Raw genomic sequence first — 20426 nt, forward strand, 5'->3', positions numbered from 1 at the left:
CCCAAAAGTTTACAATAATTTGTAGACAGCATCTTCCACAAATCTATAGAGTAGAAAACAGAAGTAGGCTTAGAGAAGACATATTGAATCTGAATTATACAATCCTAATGGATAAGGTGATTATGGTGGGACATAAAAATATTAAGAACTTTGATAACATTGGATATTAAGAATTGTCATTTTTTTCTGTTCCCAATCTGTTCGGTGTCTGAAGTAGGCAGTCAAGATAAGAGACGATCTCACCTTAGTCCAACAGAGGTGCTACCCTAGATGAATGTACGCTAGAACTGGGAACTGGAAAAGGTCTTGTAGATATTGACTTGCTTTGTAGGAAGTAATCTGAAAAGGAGACTCGATCTGCAGACTAAGTGAAATGTACCCTATCTGCTGGAGATGTCTCTTTAGCGTGGAGATATCTCTTTAAAAAAAGAATAGAGAATTCAAAACACTAGCAATTATGGGTCTTATAGGAAAAGAACTATCAAACAGAGGAAAGACAAAATGTATCTGAATAATCTGAAGAGGAAAGAAAGAAAATAACTACCATAAAAACCAAGAAACATTTTTGTAAACAAAATCATTTGGCAATCACAATAGAATGCTAAAATATGCCATTTATGAAAAAGAGAAAAAAATGATGAGGTGTGAACTGGCAAAATTAAAGGTACAGACTGAAAAGAAAGACATGAAAGTGAAAATGAAGAGAGAAGGTAAAAGATAAGAGGAGAGAGCTAACATGAGAAACAAAGGAAATCAAAACTGAAACTGAAGCAATTATCAAAGACAAATGAGACAAACTTTTTAAGTTGAAAAAGAGCTGAATATGTATATCATATTGAGTTCACAACATTCTGTAGAAAATAATGAAAATCTGTAATTTGACATATTGTGGCAACTTTTAATGACACATTACTTACGGAACTATTTCATAAGTATTTCATTTAAAAATTTAAAAAAAGAGATCCCTTTGACCCCAGTCTTCTCTTCTGTTCACTAAATGCTAAAAGGTAATGACCAATGTCTCAGTTTTCAGGGAGATTATAATCAAAGAAATGTAATTCAGAGAAGCTGATTCTCATGTCTGAATGTGACAAAAATATACCTCAGCTGTGAAAAGTTCTGAGAAGATACATCACATACATGTACTGGAATATCAAGAGAAGAATCACAATTTAAAATTTTAAAATGTTGAAGTTTTGCTGTGAAGAGCTAAACATTGCTCTTTAAAGCTAGATAATCATAAAACTTATTTAAGGGAAGAACAATGTCAAAAAATGTTGAAAGAAGAGGTATCTGATATAAGCCACAATAGCTTAATAAAAATAGTTCTGGCTCTAAACCAGATTATATTCATATTTTTGAAAAAAGAATATAAGTAGCAATGATTTAAAAGCCTGTTAAGGTTTTCATTTTGAATAGAGAGACTAAAAATTTGTCACGCCATTCTTTATTAACAAAAATGAAATTGTATTTTCTTTTGAAAAACGTAAAGAGTTTTTTAAAGACTATAGACAATATGTGGATAAGAGAGCTAGCCGGATAATATATTATAACTATATATGTACACGCATATATATTATAAAAAGTTAAGACAAAGAAAATATATTATATATTAAAAAGAACAGAACAAAGAAATCAATATGAAAGCTTACAAATAGAAATCACACATAAAATGACAAATTAAGATCAGACGTATTAGCTGTGACAATAAATGCAAATGCATTAAACATTTTATTAAAATTCAAAAATATCAGATTATTAAAATTTTTCTATACATATATACGAAGATTATATCTCCAGTTACACACACAAAAACATATGAACAGATTACTCATAAAAGAATGGGCAAAATATGTTCCAATAAAAAAGTACAGCAGAGATGGTTAATAGTAATGTGAAATGAAGTGCAACCAAAAGGACAAATTTCATTCATTGGGTTCTCATTATGTGCTAGGTGTTCTTTTGGATGCTGGGGATATAGCACTAAATACCACACACTTGCTGCTTGCCCTTGTGAAGCTTATTGAAGGGAACCAAGTGCTTAACAAATAACTGCATAAAGTTATTTACAGTTAAGATAAAGGCAAAGAGACAAATATTCAGTGTGCAAGCATATGATATCGGGAGAGAGGGTTTGTGTGGAGTCATGGCTGAAGAAGTGATAGTTCGGTTAACACCCAAAAAATTAAAAATTCAATACACATATATTGGTATATGTGTGTGTGCTTGCTCATTTGTGTGCATATGTGTGCATATTGAGGGATAGGTTGGTGAGAAATAGCAGCAATGCAGGCAGAGGAAACAAGAGGTAAGGCTCTGAGCAAGGAAGGAGCTAGTAATTTTTGTTGATAGAAAGTATAGTCAATAATGGAAATATAAAAAATGTGAACCTTTGAATACATATTTACATTATAAATATTTTTACATTTATAATATAAATATATAATTATGTATATAAAGCCCTTGGTATAGTGCTTGACAGGTAGTGAACATTCGATAAATGTCTGTTAGCATCATCATCATCATCTTGCCTCCATTCTCCATATCTTTTCGTCTGGGATGCCATTTGATCTATAAGCTGCTAAGATAATCACAATATTTCTCAGATCTCATATTGGTTATATCTTCCCTACTCACGACCTTAAAATGGCTTACTTTTTCCAAAATCTAAACCTAGCTCAGCACTCAGAGTTTATTTATTCAACAACATTTATTAAGTACCTAACATGATTCCTGACACATTGTAGGCATGCAATGAATATTTGCTGAATGAATGAAATAAAAAACTGAACTGCTATTTAGTAAACATGGTACTAGACACTGGAAAAAAGGATGCATAGGCTACCTCTTCCTATAAAATAATATTAGCTAACATTTATTGAGGATTCACTATGAGTTAAGGTCTACTGCTGGATAAATTGCAAGCATTGTCCCCCGATAATACTTTTGAAGTAGTATTGTTCCTATTACACGAGTAAGGAAACAGGCTCAAAGAATCTTGTCCAAGGTTACATGGGTAATAAGTGGAAGAGACAGAGTTCAAATCCATGCCTTTCTGATTCTGGAAGTCAAGCCCTTCTACTTTGCAAATATCCTATTCCTCTAAAATGACTTGAACAGGCTGTATAGAGAAGTCATTGACTTTCTAGTAGAACTTTATCTATTAAGCCGGAAATTCCTAACTCTCCTCATTTCAGTGGACTAGACCAGGGGTCAGAAAACTATGGCGTATGGACTAAATCTGTGTTTTTGTATAGCCCACAAGCTAAGGATTTATTTTTACATTTTTAAATGGTTGAAAAATTTAAAAAATAATACTTTGTGACATGAAAATTATATGACAGTACCTATGTAATAGCCTCAATTTGCCTTTGGCCTGCAAAGTCTCAAATATTTACTATCTGACCCTTTACAGAAAAGGTCTGCCTCGCCATGGACTAGACCATGTAGGATGCCTTTCAGCAATATGGGCAATGCATGTGCCATAACCAATTTACAGAAAAATGTACCATTAGCAAATAGACATATCAACCCTACAAAATTTCTGGAAACTGTTGTCTTGTACTTTGATGCAAAAGAGGTAAAGCAAGTACAAAATGAAAACAAAAATCAAAAGACTACCAGCATATTGAACTGATGCTTAACGTGAAAACCAATTTCATTTTATGAAGAATTTCTTCATATAATTGATGGAATTTCCACACAAAAGTAATATGTTTTCAATAAATGATTTAAATGTGTATTCTTCTTTTTAAAAAACTCCTGTCTATTTTCTTGGAGATAAATCATATAGGAAGAGAACCATGCTTGAAATTTACACAGGTCAATTTGTGGCAACTGCTTTTTTAAAGGTACATCATTTATTCACTCATTCATCCAACCAATAATTGTTGGATACCAGGCACTGGACTAGCAAGCATAGGTGATACACTGCCGATGACCTTGTTTCTGACCTGAAATAACTTGCTATCTGTTTTTTCACGACTGACATGCTGTACAATGTGTGAGTTGCTGCACACAATAAACTGAATCCAGCCTAAAATTTGAGTATTATCCAAAGACCACTTTACATATTAGTTCAGCTTAAACGAAGATTACAGATTAAAACATCCTGAGATAACTGAATGCTAGAAAAGAAAAAACTGCTAAAAGGGCAGAGGGGAGAGACTTATTCTAAGGCAAAGCATGAGGTTTGTAGCTGAGATCTAAGATAGACTGAAAATTGATCACTAGTCAGCTGAGTTATGAAGTAAAGCAGTGCCCCAAGATTTTCTTAATTACACGGAGTGTAAATTATTCATATAGAACTGCTGAGCTTATAGCTTGTAAAGAAAAAAATGCAAATCTGCGGTACTTGATTTAACTGTGCAACAGCAGATGAGCTAAGGGAATCAAGAAAGCAAGCAATTTACACCTTAAAGTATTCGATCAGGCGGCCAGGACTGTTCTAAGTGCTCTGCAATACACACAGCAGTTGAAAACAAATTTGGCAGAGCAAAACACTCAAACACACAGGTTAATTAATTACAGAAAGCGCTGGTGTAACTCAAGCAAAACTCAAAAGAGACCAATACAGACATTCTCACGCGATTTGGGATTGGGTTGTATTTGGGAGGGGAAAACCTATTGCTTTGCTACAATATTATAGTGCTTAGATTCAAAAGCATAATTTTATACTCAGAGTTAAAGAAATTGTTTGAAAAATCTTCTCACCAGTTAATTCTATTTTTTCATTAGATGTATGGAAAAGAAGTAATTGTGTTATTCAGAGGAGCTATTCTAAGTAGGAGCTAGTGGAGCTGAATTTGCCTTGGAAGGTGGAAAGATACACACCAGAGGGGAGTTTCTCTATAAAAATATGTTAGTGTCCCAGAAATTCCAGATATTAATAGAGATAAATTAGAATTTTAAAATTAGACAGAGCTACCCTTAGTTCACACAAAGTAACTTCTCCTACAGTTCTTCAAACTACCTAGAAATATCTGGTGGCTTGGAGGTGTTGTTTGCATTCTAGTCTTCTCTACACTCTACAAATGAAGAAGGAAATCAGGATGTCCAGTGGCCCATCACTTCCCAAAAGATGTAACCTTTGGATAATCCCTCTTGTTCTTATCGGCTACACTTCAAAGATTGGAGCAGCATATATACATGTGTGTGTATATATGTGTGTATATATATATATATATATATATATAATATGTTATATAACATTGAAAATTATATTATATAACATTAAAAATTATAATATAACATTAAAAATACTATATACTTTATTTTAATATACATGTTATCTGTTACGTGTCAGACTACTTAAAAGGCTTTAAAAGACAACTTATTTTGACTTGAATGTAAAGTTTCCTAACATATAATTTAGAAGATAAGTATGACACATTTTCTCAATTATAATAGGAGAATATTTATTTCAGCAAGCTTTTTTATGTTACTTTTCTTTAGATCAATCATCACAAAACTGCACAAAAAATTTAACTTTGTAAATGAACGGCGTACATTCTCATGCTGATAACAATGTTTTCCTATTTCAGTTTATCAAGTTAATTGTCAAAACGTATGTACAAAGTATATAATCTGTTTCATTTGCTACTCATTGTAGTATGGGAATTAGGAATATTCTTTCATATATATATTTTTATTTTGTATGCATATTTATTTTATAAATATGCTTACAGATTGAAATAAGTTCTAATGATAGGTAATACACAATTACACATTAAAAATAGATTCCGAATGCTAGCTTGAAGTTAGAAACAAGTGTTTCCTTTGGTCTGTACAGTGTTTACTAAAACAGATGTAAATGTCTTCGTGTGAGACATAATTTCCAACTTACCTTAGTTCCCGCCATGACTGTTATACTTGCAACTCCACAGGCATGTGGGTTTGTTTCTCTAGAGCGACCCAAATTCCTCACTTGTAGATGAGGAAGCAAACACAGGAAGGTTAAATTTTTGCCAAAAATTGCATAACTAACTAGTAGAAGAGTTAAGATTAGAACAGTGTCTCATGATTTTCACAGCAATGTTTTTTAGAACATTAATAGTATCGAGGATAATAATTGCTTCCATTATTATGTTGTGCCATGTGTTGTACTAACTGCTGTACATACATTATCAAGTCTTACAAATACTCTATGAGATAAATTTCTTGATCTTCATTTTACACATAAGGAAGCTGAAACGCAAGAGGTGAAGCAGCTTGTCTAAGTTTGCCACTCTGCTTATTCTGGCTACACTCAGCTGCCTCTTTCATTTAATGAGTTTTATATCGTCCCTTAATTTGTATAACCTTGTAGATGGTCCCTAAAGATTACAATTTGAGAATCTTTCATTCTGTATACTCAAAATGTTTAGAAAAAAATGAAAATTATTTAGGTGTCTAATTAGAAGTTGATAAGATACATCTCTCTGAAATTTTTAGAGGAAAATAATATTTATCGAAAGCTTATTGTTGGCCAGTTATGTGGGTAAGATATTTTTATATGTCATGGAAATTTTCACAGTAATCTTACATCACATGTATAATTAGGAAGCACAGCGTAGTGAAGCAAAATAATCTGCCCAAGGCAACTGTTAATAAATAATGACACTAGAATTTGAAACTAGATCTTTTGCCTTCAAAGCCCTTATTTTTTATAGCAATATTTTAAGTATAATATTGATTCAATGTTTAGTTAATAAAATAAATAGTTAATATTTAAGCAAGCTATGGAAGTACAATATTTCTGTTAAAATAATTTCAAGCAAATTATTGAATATCTATTCTTCAGAACATTTTTTCTTTTTTAATCAACTATAGTAAGAATAATTTTCACAATTTGGTTGTGTAGACTGCTTTTCATGAGAGGTTTTGCTGCAATATATTCAGATGTCATAAAAAGTATTACAATTACTTGCATCTGGAAACCTTAACATTTTTGGAATTATTATACCACTAACAAAAAGAAATTCCTTTTCTAAAAATTTACCTATCATCCACCTTCCATCTCAGCTAAAGATTGAAATGTTATACACATGACCTTTTTACTATTAAAATAATTAATCTTGAGTGAAAATTCTGCTCTGGAAATAGCATTATAATGCATATATGTTTCAGTGTCATCTGTCAGGCACAGTATTTACTGGGAATATTGGATCTCATAGGATTATAATTTTTATAAGATATAATGGCATAATACTTGGAAAATATCTCAACATTTAGAAATTCCAAAGCTCAAATTCCTCAAGAATAAATAAACGATAAAGATAACTACGCAGTTGTTTTATTGATTCAATTACTTATTTGTTGATTATTTATTAGGTACTATAGAATAATGGACTAACCGTTATTTTAAGTAGTGACAAAATAGTGTCTGTTTTCTAGAAGATTACATTCTAATACGCTGGGGAAGATAGTACATTTTAAAACCCATAATATAATGTGTCAGGTGGTAATAAATGTTATGATAGAAAAGGAATCAGAATAAAGAGAAGAAAAATTGGGAGAATGGAAAAGAAGAATCTACTGATCAAGGAAGTCCTCTTTGCAAAGGCAACACTCCAGCAGAGACTTCCACAGAGTTAGAGAGATCCAGGCAAATAGCCAGGAGGAAGAGTATTCTAGGCAGAGAGAACAGCTAGGGCAAGGTCTGGGACTATTGCAAAGTACATACCAAACCCAAATCCCTGTTCTCCTAGGCTGTAAATTCTATGTACAGGGGACACAATAGACAAGACAAATAAATAATAGTTTGGTGGAAGATAAATATCAAAGAGAAAAGGCAGTTAGGGTGGAGGGGATAAGGAATGTGTAGACAGTGATGGGGTCGCACGTTTTGATAAGATTTCCAGGGAAGATTTCTCCATGGAGATGACATTCAAATAAAGACCTAAAAGAGGTAAAGGTGACACCCATGATTATATCCAGGGTTGGGGGAAGCGTTATAGTTGGAAGCAGCAGCAAGTACAAAGGCAGGACAACATTTTGGTAAGTTTAATAAAAAGCCAGGAAGCTAGAGTGCTAGAATGGAGGGAGGGAAGATAAATACGGTAGGAGATGATATCAAAGAGGCAACAAAATCTACATGATTTAGGGCCTGTAGGCTATTGCATGTAGTTTGACTTTTCCTCTGAGTAAGATAGAAAGGCATTTAGGGCATAGGATCTCACTTCATTTTAAGGAACCAACTCTGGCTGCTGTGCTGATAATAGACTGAAAGAGAGCAAGGGAAGAAGTAGGGACACCAGTAGGGGGATATCACAAAAATCAAGGTGAGAGATGCCTGAATGAAAGCTGTAGAGAAGGTTAGGTATTGTTGGATTCTAGAAACATTATAAAGTAGTATCAATAGGATTTGCTCATGAATATTATGTGGAGTGTGAGAGACATACGGGAATCACATATGGTTTTTGCATTTTGTCTTAATAACTGGAAGAATGGGATGATTGTTTATTCTGATGGGAAATATTTTGGCAATGGTATGTTGGCAGGTGGAAATGAGAGTCCCATTAGGAAATGTCATGTTTGCATTGCCTATTAGACGTCCAAATGGAAATGTCAAGTAAACTCTGTGTGTGTGTGTGTGTGTGTGTGTGTGTGTGTGTGCACATGCTCATTGCCATTCAAGGGAGGTGTCCAGGCAGGAATAAATTTGGTAATCCCTCAGTGTAGACATGATTTTTAAGCACAAGGGCTAGAAAAGAAAGCCTTGGGAATGGTGTGGCTTGAGAAATGGATAGGTCAATAGTCTAATCTTGGGCCCTAAAATGTTTAGATACTGAGGAGACGAGGAAGAATAAGCTAATGAAAGTGAAGAGGAGGGCACAGTGAAAGAGGAGAAATCCAAGTGAAGAAATTGTTTTCAGAAGAAGGGTGTGATCAACTCTATCAAAAACTGATTATAGGTCAAGTAGTTAAAGAATTGATCGATAAATTTAACAATGTGAGTTCATTGCTTACTTTCAGAGTAGCATTTTGGGCAGTGGTAAGGAAACAGCCTGATTTGAGAGGCTTAAGAAAGAATGAGAGTTTTTTTGCAAAGGGCAACAAAAATGGCTTGATACAGAGAAAAATGGGTTCAAAAAACTACATTTTTTCTTCCTCTTTTTTTATTTTAAACTTTGGAGAAATATCACTATATTTGAATGCTATTCACATAACAGGAGGGAAAGGTGGGGCTTTGGATCATAAATAGTTCATTTATGATAAGAGGATGGAAGACAATATACATACAGATAAGTTGATAGTTATTGTGGTAGTGTTACAGGTTGATTTCTTTGGGAAATAGACTCGGTGAGATGGAGTTTAGTGATGATGGTTATTAAAAAGTGCCCTTGGAATCCACTTACTAGAAGGGTGGAGGAATAATTTGAGCTGTGATACCGACCCAACAACAGCCCCAGCTGACACCAAGGAGGATCTCTAAGGCTAGAATGGCTTGTCAGTGTTGTCTGGAGTTGGGCTGAGGTGATTGGGTCATCATATTTACTGATTAAGCAATTGTTGACTGTGTGCTACCCAAAGAAGGGATATAACCTTGGGTGAGCTGACATTCTGTAGCAAAAGCAGTCCCTGAAGGGGCTGAGAGCTGAAAGCTGTCTGTCAGTAGAATTCCCAACAGCTGGGACAAGTCCTTCACTGAAGGGGAATCTGGGACATCCACTGCGATGTCTCCCATAGGTGGAAAGTATACAAGTGGTTTTTAGATTACTTCTATTTTCTCCAGGACGTAGGAGAGAAGAAGTAGAGGAAGGGGCAGGAGGTTGTTTTGAAAGAGAGTAGAAATAAAGGTATTGTCTAGAGGATTGAGAGAGAATGGACTCTACAAATGTACCGGGATTACCAGGCAGCACTAAGGGCCTGCCTGAGGTTCACAGTAATTAGTTTAGAACAAAACTAGTCAACATTGTTGATGTTCTTCTCCATCCACATTCCCTTTCCCAGAACAGAATAGGTAGACAGTTCAATTTAACCAAGGTTGAAGTTGTACCAGGTGAGTAAAATGGAGGGAGAAAAGAGTAAGGAGTCATGGTTGTGGGCAAGGAAGTAATTATGTAATGAAATATTATAAAATGTAAAACAGCTGAAGAGGATAGTTAGGCCCAAAAGCTTGAGAGACAATAAACATATCTATGAGTTTTAGGAATCGATGTACTAAATGACTTACTGGTTTTACTAAGTCACATCCTTCTCCCATCTCTATGGGTCTATAATTCTCAAAATCTCTATAAATGTTCTGTTATTTCTATTGTATTTTTATTTCCAATGTTCAGCCTTACAATTTCCTGAGACTTTTAATGAATTAAGATTGATCTGAGTTTGGAAAAAAAATCTGAGTTTAGAAGCATGCAAATAAGGATTATTTATGTAGTTGCTTATCTAGAGTAGAGAAAGTTAAGTCAAACATATAGAACCTCTGCCGGGGTTCATAGATGATCATCACATTAGTTACACAAAATTATATACAACTTTCACATTTGAGATTATTTCATCATATATATTATTTGCAGCTGAAGTAGCTCTTTGTAACACATGTCAAGATACCAACGAAGAGACCTAAGATCAAAAAGTTTTTATGACACTCTTTGGATAATTTATCTTTTTACAAAAGCAATTATAATTTACTGTTTTACTTATAGTGTAGTTAAAATTGTCTCTTTCAAGGCAAACATACATTGGTGTTCTTTGGTTTCCTCTTAATCAGTGAACCTTTTGGCTGAATGATAATGTTGAAAGTGAAAAATGGTAAGCCATAGCAAGAGATTACTCATCTGACCTGTTGAATATAGCCAAAGAAAAAAGGAAGACGAAGAAAGTTTCATTATAACTTGTCATTATCTCTTGTAGATTTACCTCACCACATCTCCAGCTGTATCTCAATTCAATTCTCATCTTCGTGTAATAGATGTGTATTTTTGAGATACCTCTGATTAGCTCAACTGATGTTCTCAAAAGACTAATTTTATTAAATAATTAACATTTTTAAAAGGTCATATGATGCCCCATTCACAGAGGACTTATAACAAATATTTTAAAGAATTGGAACATTATGTGATATAATAGGAAATGTCTAAAGAAATAACAACATCGATTGGAACATTCTAAATTAAGAGTATCAGAATAACTCTAGATTAAAAACATGTTAGTTCCAAAACTGAACTCATCATCTTGAAGGCTTGAATCCTTACTGGCTTGGAGTTTTTACTCTCATTACTTAACCTCAGTGAACTGGCGTTCCTGAATGGCCTCATCAGTAAGTAGGGTAATAAGCCCTGCCTCATTTGCTTACGAGTTGATCACAGGATCATGAGATCACGCTTGTCAATAAAACACCGGGAAGCTTCAGATTTCTATGACTTTCAGTCAAGGTACCATTCAACAATCAAATTTTTATTTTAAAAAGTATTATTATTGCGGCCAGCCCCATGGCGCAGCAGTTAAGTGCACACGTTCCACTTTGGCGGCCAGGGGTTCGCTGGTTCGGATCCCGGGTGTGGACATGGCACCACTTGGCAAGCCATGCTGTGGCAGGCGTCCCACGTATAAAGTAGAGGAAGATGGGCGTGGATGTTAGGTCAGGGCCAGTCTTCCTCAGCAAAAAGAGGTGGATTGGCAGCAGATGTTAGCTCAGGGCTAATCTTCCTAAAAAAAAGTATTATTATCAAGAATCTTGCTTTTGTAGAGTGTCTTATGGAAGCCTTTACATGCAGACAAATGGCTATGTATTGAAAAATACTCGTTTAATTCTCTCCCAAAATAAATGTATGAATTATTTTTCCATTATTCCCTAATTTTCTCATCTCTATGCCTTTCATCTGACAGAAAATGATTTTTAATAAGAGATCCTTATGAAGATTATTTCTGAATTCCTAAAACCAACTTTGTCTAACTTCCAAATGCTGAACTGCTTTTGTCCTAATACATTTTTTTTAAAACAAATACATTGAGTTTGATTTGCCAACTCACTATTTATTAACTGTGTGACTATAGTCAAGTTTTTATTTGCTTTTCATGTACATTTGGTAATCTTTAAAACAGAGAAGTTAATATTTAATTTCCAAGATGCCTGGCATAGTGTAGGTATGCTAGTAGCTAGCGTTATTATTATTCATCCATGTCCTTTTTATTTTTTTAATTTTTAGAATGTCAAAGATAGCTTCTGAATGAGATCTGACCAATTTTTATTACAAGATATGTAAATGGGACAATAATCCTGATGATAATAACAGGAACAACGGTAACAACAACAAATAAAACTGGTAAAAGTTTTCAATATGCAATCACCTTGCAAGTGAGGCATCAAATACCAAGTCAATATTAGAAAACCTAGTTGTCATTTCCATAGAAATTGTAAAAGTTAAAACCATAAGGCTCTTCAGAAAGAGTCACCATCTTAGTTCCTCAGTCTCACAGTCTTACATATGAATCTGATACCCAAACATCAGTGAATAATGAAACTCGAGTGGCTGGCACCTAGTCTAAAGTGTTTTGCTTTTTTCAATGGTTTTACTTTCTGTAAAAATTCAAACTCCATTTTACGAAACTTAGAATTCATAAGGAATTATTTCTGTATTCACAGCACTTTTAACATTAGAGAATTAATTGAGAAGGCCTGGAGCATTGACACTCTCACGCTTACTGGCACCACCTATGGGAGGAATGTACAAGCAAGTGCAATTCAAAATGAGCACTCCACTGCCGTTCCTTCTAAACACAGCTCCCAGAAGCCGAACATTGCCACCTATTCACAACAGATTTAAGACTAGGGAATTAAAGCCTGGGAGACAGGTGAACCTCAGCACTTCATTCCTATTTGTGTAAAATTTATGCTCTTGCCTTGAGCCTTTCCCTCAGCACTCCCAATAACTAACCAATCTATGTATCTAACATACATGAGATCATAAGGTCAGTGTCTAGAACCTCTTCTATACTTTTTTACTTGCCAGTTTCCTGCCACCTCTCTCTCTTCAACGCTTTAAAATAATTCACCTTTCTAGGGAATTGTTTTTGAAATAATTTTTCATTTGTGTGTGTTTGTGTGTAACTCACACTATAGCTACTTAAGAGCTCTCAGTGGGTGAAAAACCTTCCTAATTTGTTTGCAAGGTTGTTCAGCCCACTATACCACCCAGAGTGATTTTTTTTTTTTGAGGAAGATTAGCCCTGAGCTAATTGCTGCCAATCCTCCTCTTTTTGCTGAGGAAGATTGGCTCTGAGCTAACATCTGTGCCCATCTTCCTCTACTTTATATGTGGGATACCTACCACAGCATGGCTTGCCAAGCAGTGCCATGTCCGCACCCAGGATCTGAACAGGTGAACCCAGGGCCACCGAAGCGGAATGTGTGCACTTAACCACTGTGCCACCAGGCTGGCCTCCAACCCACAGTGATCTTTATGAAGTCTTGCAGGAGAAATCCCTCTTGGACCTTGGTATCTCATAACACTGTACTTCTCCTGAGTTACTGGAATGTTCTGATCTTATAATAACCATGAATTCTAAGACTGGAAACATATCCATCTTTGTTTTGGCCCTCAAGTTTAGAGTCAAATTTATGGCCAACTTCCAATAATTTACAAAAGTATACAACATATAGTCTTAAGCGCTTATCTTACCCCAAAGGAATCTTACATACTCATTTTACCTTCACTTGGAATTTGTCAACTACCTGTTTTATCGTTTTGCAATATATACATATACATTTTAAAGCTGCCTCAAATCTTTTGTGCAATAATGAAGGGAAGAAAAGAAAAGAAGGAAGTCAGAAAGGCAGGAAGGCAGGCAGACAGGCTGGAGGAAGGAGGGAAGGAAGGGAGGAAGGAAACAACCCAAAGTATGTGCGTGCGTGTGTGTGTGTGTGTTGGTGTGCATGTGTTTGTAGCTCACCTTTAGGGAAATATCATGAAGTGCTACCTGGCAAATACACATAGTATGTACTGGCCTTGCAGGACATTTGGTCCTGTCGTAAACGTCCATCAGACATTTGGTCCATGCCAAAATGTCCTTAACAGATGTTAGCTCAGGACCAATCTTCTTCACAAAAAGAGGGGGTCAGAGAAAATACAAGGTCTGAGGCCCTGTGATCCTTGACCACAAACTTTCTCCTCCAGTCTATTATTTGTCTATTTGTCCATGTGCTTTATAGGAAGTCCAGAAAGAGATTGATTTCAGTTCATAATTTCCACCTGAATTTTGGAGTGATTGCATTAAGAGTTTTAGTTTTACTCATTTTTTCCCTTAAAGGTCAAAAATAGAACACATAAACACGTATTTCTTACCTTGTGTACATGGCAATAAAATAATCAAAACCTCTTCCATTAAACTTCTTGTTATTTTTCTTCGTTTCTCTCCTTGCTATATAGAATGTATAATCTATTAAAATAATGTGATAAGCACTCAGACTAAGTTCTCTGATGAGTACCTCCAAAGAAACTGCTTTCTGTTTACAATGAGATAAAAACAACAGCTGTATTTTTACTCAGACTAGTCTCTAGCTGCCGTCCCCACTCCAACCGAGAACTTTTTCACATAACTCGTTCTGCCTCAGATCAATCAGAATCTTATGTGACACAGGACCACTTTTACATTATAAATAATAATGTTTCACTTTTTTTCTAGGAGGAAGGATTTAAGTGAGAAAAGTTCACTCCATGAAAGTGCAGGCTTTTTTTTAGTATTTCTCTATACGTCTTTATGAAAGAAAAAGATCCAATCTATTCACAGTTGAAAAAAATCCATTTACTGCTGGTGCTATAGTTCCCGGGAAATAATGACACAGAGACAATTCCATGAGGAGATATTGAATTGTACCTGTATTAACAACTGATACAAAATAAAGCAATTACAGCCAAGTGTTATATTTTGGGTCATTGTGATCTCCAAACACAATTCAGGTCATAATATTCTATAATTTTCTTTTATTTTTTGTTTCTAATTTCTAGGCCCTACTTGTACTTCAATTTCTCAGAAATAGACATTAATTTAGGACTGTTTTCTACTAAAATATTCCTTTAACTACACTAGGTTGATTTGAAAAGTCATAATAAGCATAATATAAATTTGTAGTAAATGTATTGGAAGCTACATACATACTTTTCAGAAACCGTGTAAGAAATTCAGTTAAAATAGATTGATATCCAAATAGCCTTCCAGAGTTTATAAACTCAATGCGGATGAAAAGAGGAAAGTAAAACCATAATCCCTAAGGAGATACTCCAGCCCTATGGCACCACTGTCTCACTGTGTGGTTCCTGTGCTGTGTTTCTGGCGGAGTCAAGGGAAGTCAAATTAGAAACCTGCTAAGCTTTGTTTTCATATCGAGACCACTTGTTGGAAAAAAACACAGATTCTATCCCTAAGGACCAATGCATACAAATTTAAAGCTGTGACTCATTTATAGTTGAAAGTGAATGAACTTGATTTTTACTAAAAGTTAGTGTATATATTTTCAAACCACCAAAAAAAGTGGAATTAGAACAATTCTTTCTCTTTTATCTTGCCACTTTGTGAAATGTTTAACTATTTATATGAATCACAAAATTATGGGTAAAATTCTAAACACTTTCTTCAATAACAAATATCTCCCTGACTATTTATTTGGCATTATGCTTTCACTGTTTATTAGTCCTTTATGATTCTGAATGTATTTAAGAAAATTTGATTGTAAATTTAGCAAATAAGTAAATTGTTACCCATCTCTCAAAAAAGAAAGGTATAGGATCCCTCTTCATATGTTAAAGTTAATGATTTATCTCCTTCATATCCATTCAGTATGGTTTCTGGACTGCTTACTTTCATCGTTTGTCAGATTAACAAACATTAAATTTAAGGATCTACATTGTATTAGTATCAAATATACTATTTTAGCATGAAATAATGAGAAGTTTCAAAAGATCTCTTTTACAATTGGTGAATAATGGAAGGAAAGGCAGAACATTTTAAAGAAGCATTTCTCACCATAGGAACATGACTACAGAATGAGAATTCTGGGACAACATTTATTTATAAAAATATTCAAGTCTTATCATTTCCAAGAAACTATTCTAAAAATCATGTCTTTGATCAATGTAGCCCAAGAAAGGGGAAAGAGACATATGTACTGAGCTATGAATAGATTAACAAACAATAATAGAAATACAAATAATGCACATCATTCTTTTCTGGACCACTTTATTTTCAGGAAAGTATTTTCAAATTGTGCAAATGCAACATAATTTAAGTGAAGACAATTGAACCCCAACTGATGCTATAATCCTTCATATGTGTCAGTGAGTGTTTTGTTAGTTAGAACACTCCAGAATAGTCAAAATGGATTAATGCAATTAATTCGTACAGGCCATTCTAGGCTTCTATAAAATGAAAGTAACGTGACTTTTTCACCCACATTCATAGAAAAAGAACATTTCATATCCTCATTATATTTTGCTAGAACACACAGGTCTTGCTAATCTGGTAAATTCATGCTTGTTTTTACCCACTATTCCTTGCATGACATATAAAGAGGCAGCAGGTTAGACACTAGGCACCTCTAACCACTTCTATTTCTTGTTTCACTATGCATGAATGGGTTTTATTGGTAGTAGAAAAAATCAATACATAGGAAATATTACAAAGAAATAAAAGAACTATTTCATGTGTTTTAAGTGTATTGTCTAATTCCTTCCTACACTGGCAACTTGTATGCACTATAAATAGAAATAAAGAGTGTGCATATAACCTGAAAATCGTGGAATTTAAAATTGGATGGTAAAGATTTATTTTTAAGGCCCTCCTGTCACTGATTAACAAATAAAAAGAAACCTTGTCTAGACAAGGAGAGAAAAGTAAGTACAAGTTACAAAAGTAGTAATTCTTTAAACTCCTTTTTGCCTTGCCTCTAAATGCTGTGTTATGTTGACAGATCTGGGAAATTTTAGTGGCCGGACAAGAAGTGCAGTCTCTGTGAGGGAAGGCCAGGGGGTTGTTCTGATGTGCTCTCCTCCGCCTCATTCACCAGGTACAGTAGGATCCCATTCTATATTGCTGCTACTCTCTTTTACTATATGCTCATTCTTTTAGACAGTGTATTGACTGGGGAACATTGCAGGTGAAATGTGCATGGTCTTCTTGAAATGTATCAGAGTACCAGATGACTAATTAAAGATCATATACTCTAAATGCCATTGGACAGGAGACTGAGCTCCTATGATAAGACTGTTTTATTTCCATTCTAATTGTTGGCTGTTGAGGTTCTGTCTCTGCCTGCCACCAGTGAGGAATATATTACATGGAGCACAAGGAAAGTGATAAGCTAAGAGAGAGTGAAAACTTTTCAAAATTATTTGGAGTGTCAGAGTTGAGTTAACTGAATACCAATGTGCATCTTGTTTCAGAAGATAAGTCAAAAACTAGATTGTTTATGGTGGTGTTTGTCACACTGGAACAAAAACGGCTAAGAAATATTTTTTCGAGTTTCAAACAGAACTATAATTTACTTACTATTTTTTGGCTACTTGAGCTCTTGTTTGTAAAAGTCATAGTAATAGGTAAGTACTTCATGAGGTTTGAAGTAACAGAATAGTAAACTGTGCTCAGATTAATTATATTCCCTTTTGCCAGCTCTCAGTTAATTATACTCACTTCGTTTGAGTCCTATCATTTGAGATGAGTACCTCAGATCAGATTGTCTATAATATGATTTAAGAGTAGCCAGTATCAGTTAAAGAGAGAGAGAAAGAATCAAATGTCTATTTCTATCTCAGAAATAACAAAGACCTCAAAGTTACCAACTGGAAACAGAATTCAGGATCCTGGTACCTCGATCAATTTTTCTTCTTTGTTTAGTGTGAAAGCCATATTTGTTACTAGGTTGTATTAATAGTGAAGGCATGGAGGTCAGTTTTGTTCTACCATAGATAATTCTTATCATAAATTACAAAAGGACTTCAATCAATTTTTTTTAAAGTTTCTTACTTTTATCTGACCCTCCTTTTAACTTTTTTTAAATTGAAGGAAAAGTAAACTATGTTTCAACAGGAAAATATTTTTGAAAACATTTTGCTTTGAAACTCAGATAATCACTATTAGGACTATTTTCCAAGTAGTTCCCACTTAATTACTATATGTCAGTTCAGTCACTCCAATCCTTCCGTGAGCAATTTGGGGACTTTACAGTAAACATATCTAGTCTTTTCTTGTAAGTGCCATCGAGTCAATTTTGACTCCTAGCAACCTGTGTACAGAGCGCAGAACCCCGCCAGGTCTTTTTAAATCTTCCTCTCACCTTCCTGCGCTACACCAGACAGTGCTCCTCTGCTATTCATAGGGTTTTCATGGCGAGTTTTTTCAGAAGTGGGTGGCCAGGTTCTTCTTCCTAGTCTGTTGGTCGGGAAGCTCCGCTGAAACCTGTCCACCATGAGTGACCCTGCTGGCATTAGAAATACCAGTGGCGTAGCTTTCAGAATCACAAAGCTGCCACAGTATGACGACTGACAAACAGGTGTTGTGATTTCCTAACAAGGAAACAAAACCAGGCTGTGGTGGTGAGAGAGCCAAATTTTAACCACTAGATATTCAGGGCTGGCTATATATCTAGTCTTACTTGCATGTGATTACAGCTTTAGATTGTATCAAGAGAGTATGTGTTTTAACTTTATTTTTATGGATAAGACAAAAAAAATTAGTAGGTTTAGGAGAATCATATAGCATTAATATATGTTATGTGGAACATTGTGTTATTAGAAAGTTTGAAGAGCAGTGTTAGATGAATAACTGTTCGAGAGAAAAAGAAGAAGGAGGGGGCTGGCCCAGTGGCGCAGTGGTTAAGTTCACACGTTCTGCTTCAGTGACCCGGGGCTCACGGATTTGGATCCCAGATGCAGACCTAGGCACAGCTTTTCAAGCCACGCTGTGGTAGGCGTCCCACATAAAATAAAGGAAGATGGGCATGGATGTTAGCTCAGGGCCAGTATTCCTCAGCAAAAAGAGGAAGATTGTTGGCAGATGTTAGCTCAGGGCTAATCATCCCCAAAAAAAAAAAAAGAAGATGAGGTGAAAGCAACAGGCTCTGTAGAGGATGAAAGTGTTCATCATCAGACTGACAGAACTTAACAACATGAAGTGACCTATGGGGGAAAAAAGCAAGATTTTCTGACATATAATCTATATTGCAAGGGTGTTGGAATATGTGTAAAAAAAGTGAAATGGGAGAGGATGATATAGGAAGCAAAACTGCAAGATTACACACAGGCAAATTATCCAATTGGCAGATAAAACTATATAGAGAAGATTTCTAATGCGAAAAAATAATATAGTGAATTGCATATGTGGTAAGCATGAGATAAGAATATGTATTAATAATTGATTAAATAAATGAAAATGTGATCTCTGATTGAGATCAATAGGAGTATAGTGAAATGTTGCTATTGTATATGTGTCATAAGAAATATCAGACTGATTATAGAATTTAAGATTGTGGGAGAGGATATATTGTACTAGGTACTCATTTTGGTGTGTTATGTCAAACGATCCACTTAAACATTAGTGTTAGCACCATAAAGTTTTAGAGGACACGTGCATAGCCCAAAATAACAAGAATAGCTCAACATCCAGGCCAATGCCTAACACTTACAGGTGGTAGTTACCCCCTGGTCAGCCAAATCTTATATATCTTTAGCTTTTTTGTTGACATTCTTTTTATGTTCTGGCTCCAACTGAAATCCAAATTCCCCAGGAAGACATGACTTCCCCTGTAGTCTGTTAAAGTTACAGCTGGTTAGTCTCTCAAATTGTGGGTGTCACTGAAAGTGAGATTGCAACACATATCCTCCTTTCTCCTCATTGCCCATTCTCCCTTCTTCTTCCTTACAAACACTTAGTTTTGAATTTTAAGCCATCATACTCTACACTTCCTTATTAGAAAGATTTACACCCTTCCAGCTCATTTCCCTTCATTTCCTGAAGATTTTACCTCCTGGGTTACTATCAATTTCTTCAGTACTACTCCAGTCTTAATATTTGGTAATTTCAGTAGGTCCCTTACAACATTCTGTCTTCTTCCTTCTGATGAAGAAATGAAAAGCAATAAGAGAAGTTAATATACTGTGGTATATGAAGAAGCCATTTGGTTTAAAACTAATTTGGCCTGACCCTGTCTTTCCAGAAAGGTCTGACGTGGCCTGTCGAGCGTGCATTGTACATCTGCTTTAAACACATACAATGTCCCAAAGCCAAGAATGACGCCCTTAAAGACAGGAATGTATGCCTATCCCTCCATAACAGCATTTCTTTAAAGACAAGCATTTCTTTTCAGAAACTAAGGATTAATTACTGACCTGCTATCCTCATCTTGTGACCACTGACCTACTGTGCTAGCAAAAGAGCTTGTGACTGTAGTCAAAGAGATATTCCTGTCATATTTTGTATATGTTCCTTGTGCCAAGATGGTATATAACCACGCT

General features: G+C 35.0%; 1 protein-coding gene across 1 annotated transcript in view; it reads left to right on the forward strand.

The window, feature by feature from the left end:
- Window positions 1-20426, forward strand: part of CNTN5 (contactin 5) — a 488151-nt gene that overhangs the window by 123963 nt on the left and 343762 nt on the right. The window contains exon 5 of the mRNA XM_046638244.1: window positions 16889-16984. Coding sequence (XP_046494200.1) covers window positions 16889-16984 — 96 coding nt within the window. The remainder of the gene's footprint in view (window positions 1-16888; window positions 16985-20426) is intronic.

Source organism: Equus quagga, chromosome 14, assembly GCF_021613505.1.
Source record: "Equus quagga isolate Etosha38 chromosome 14, UCLA_HA_Equagga_1.0, whole genome shotgun sequence".
Taxonomy (NCBI): domain Eukaryota; kingdom Metazoa; phylum Chordata; class Mammalia; order Perissodactyla; family Equidae; genus Equus; species Equus quagga.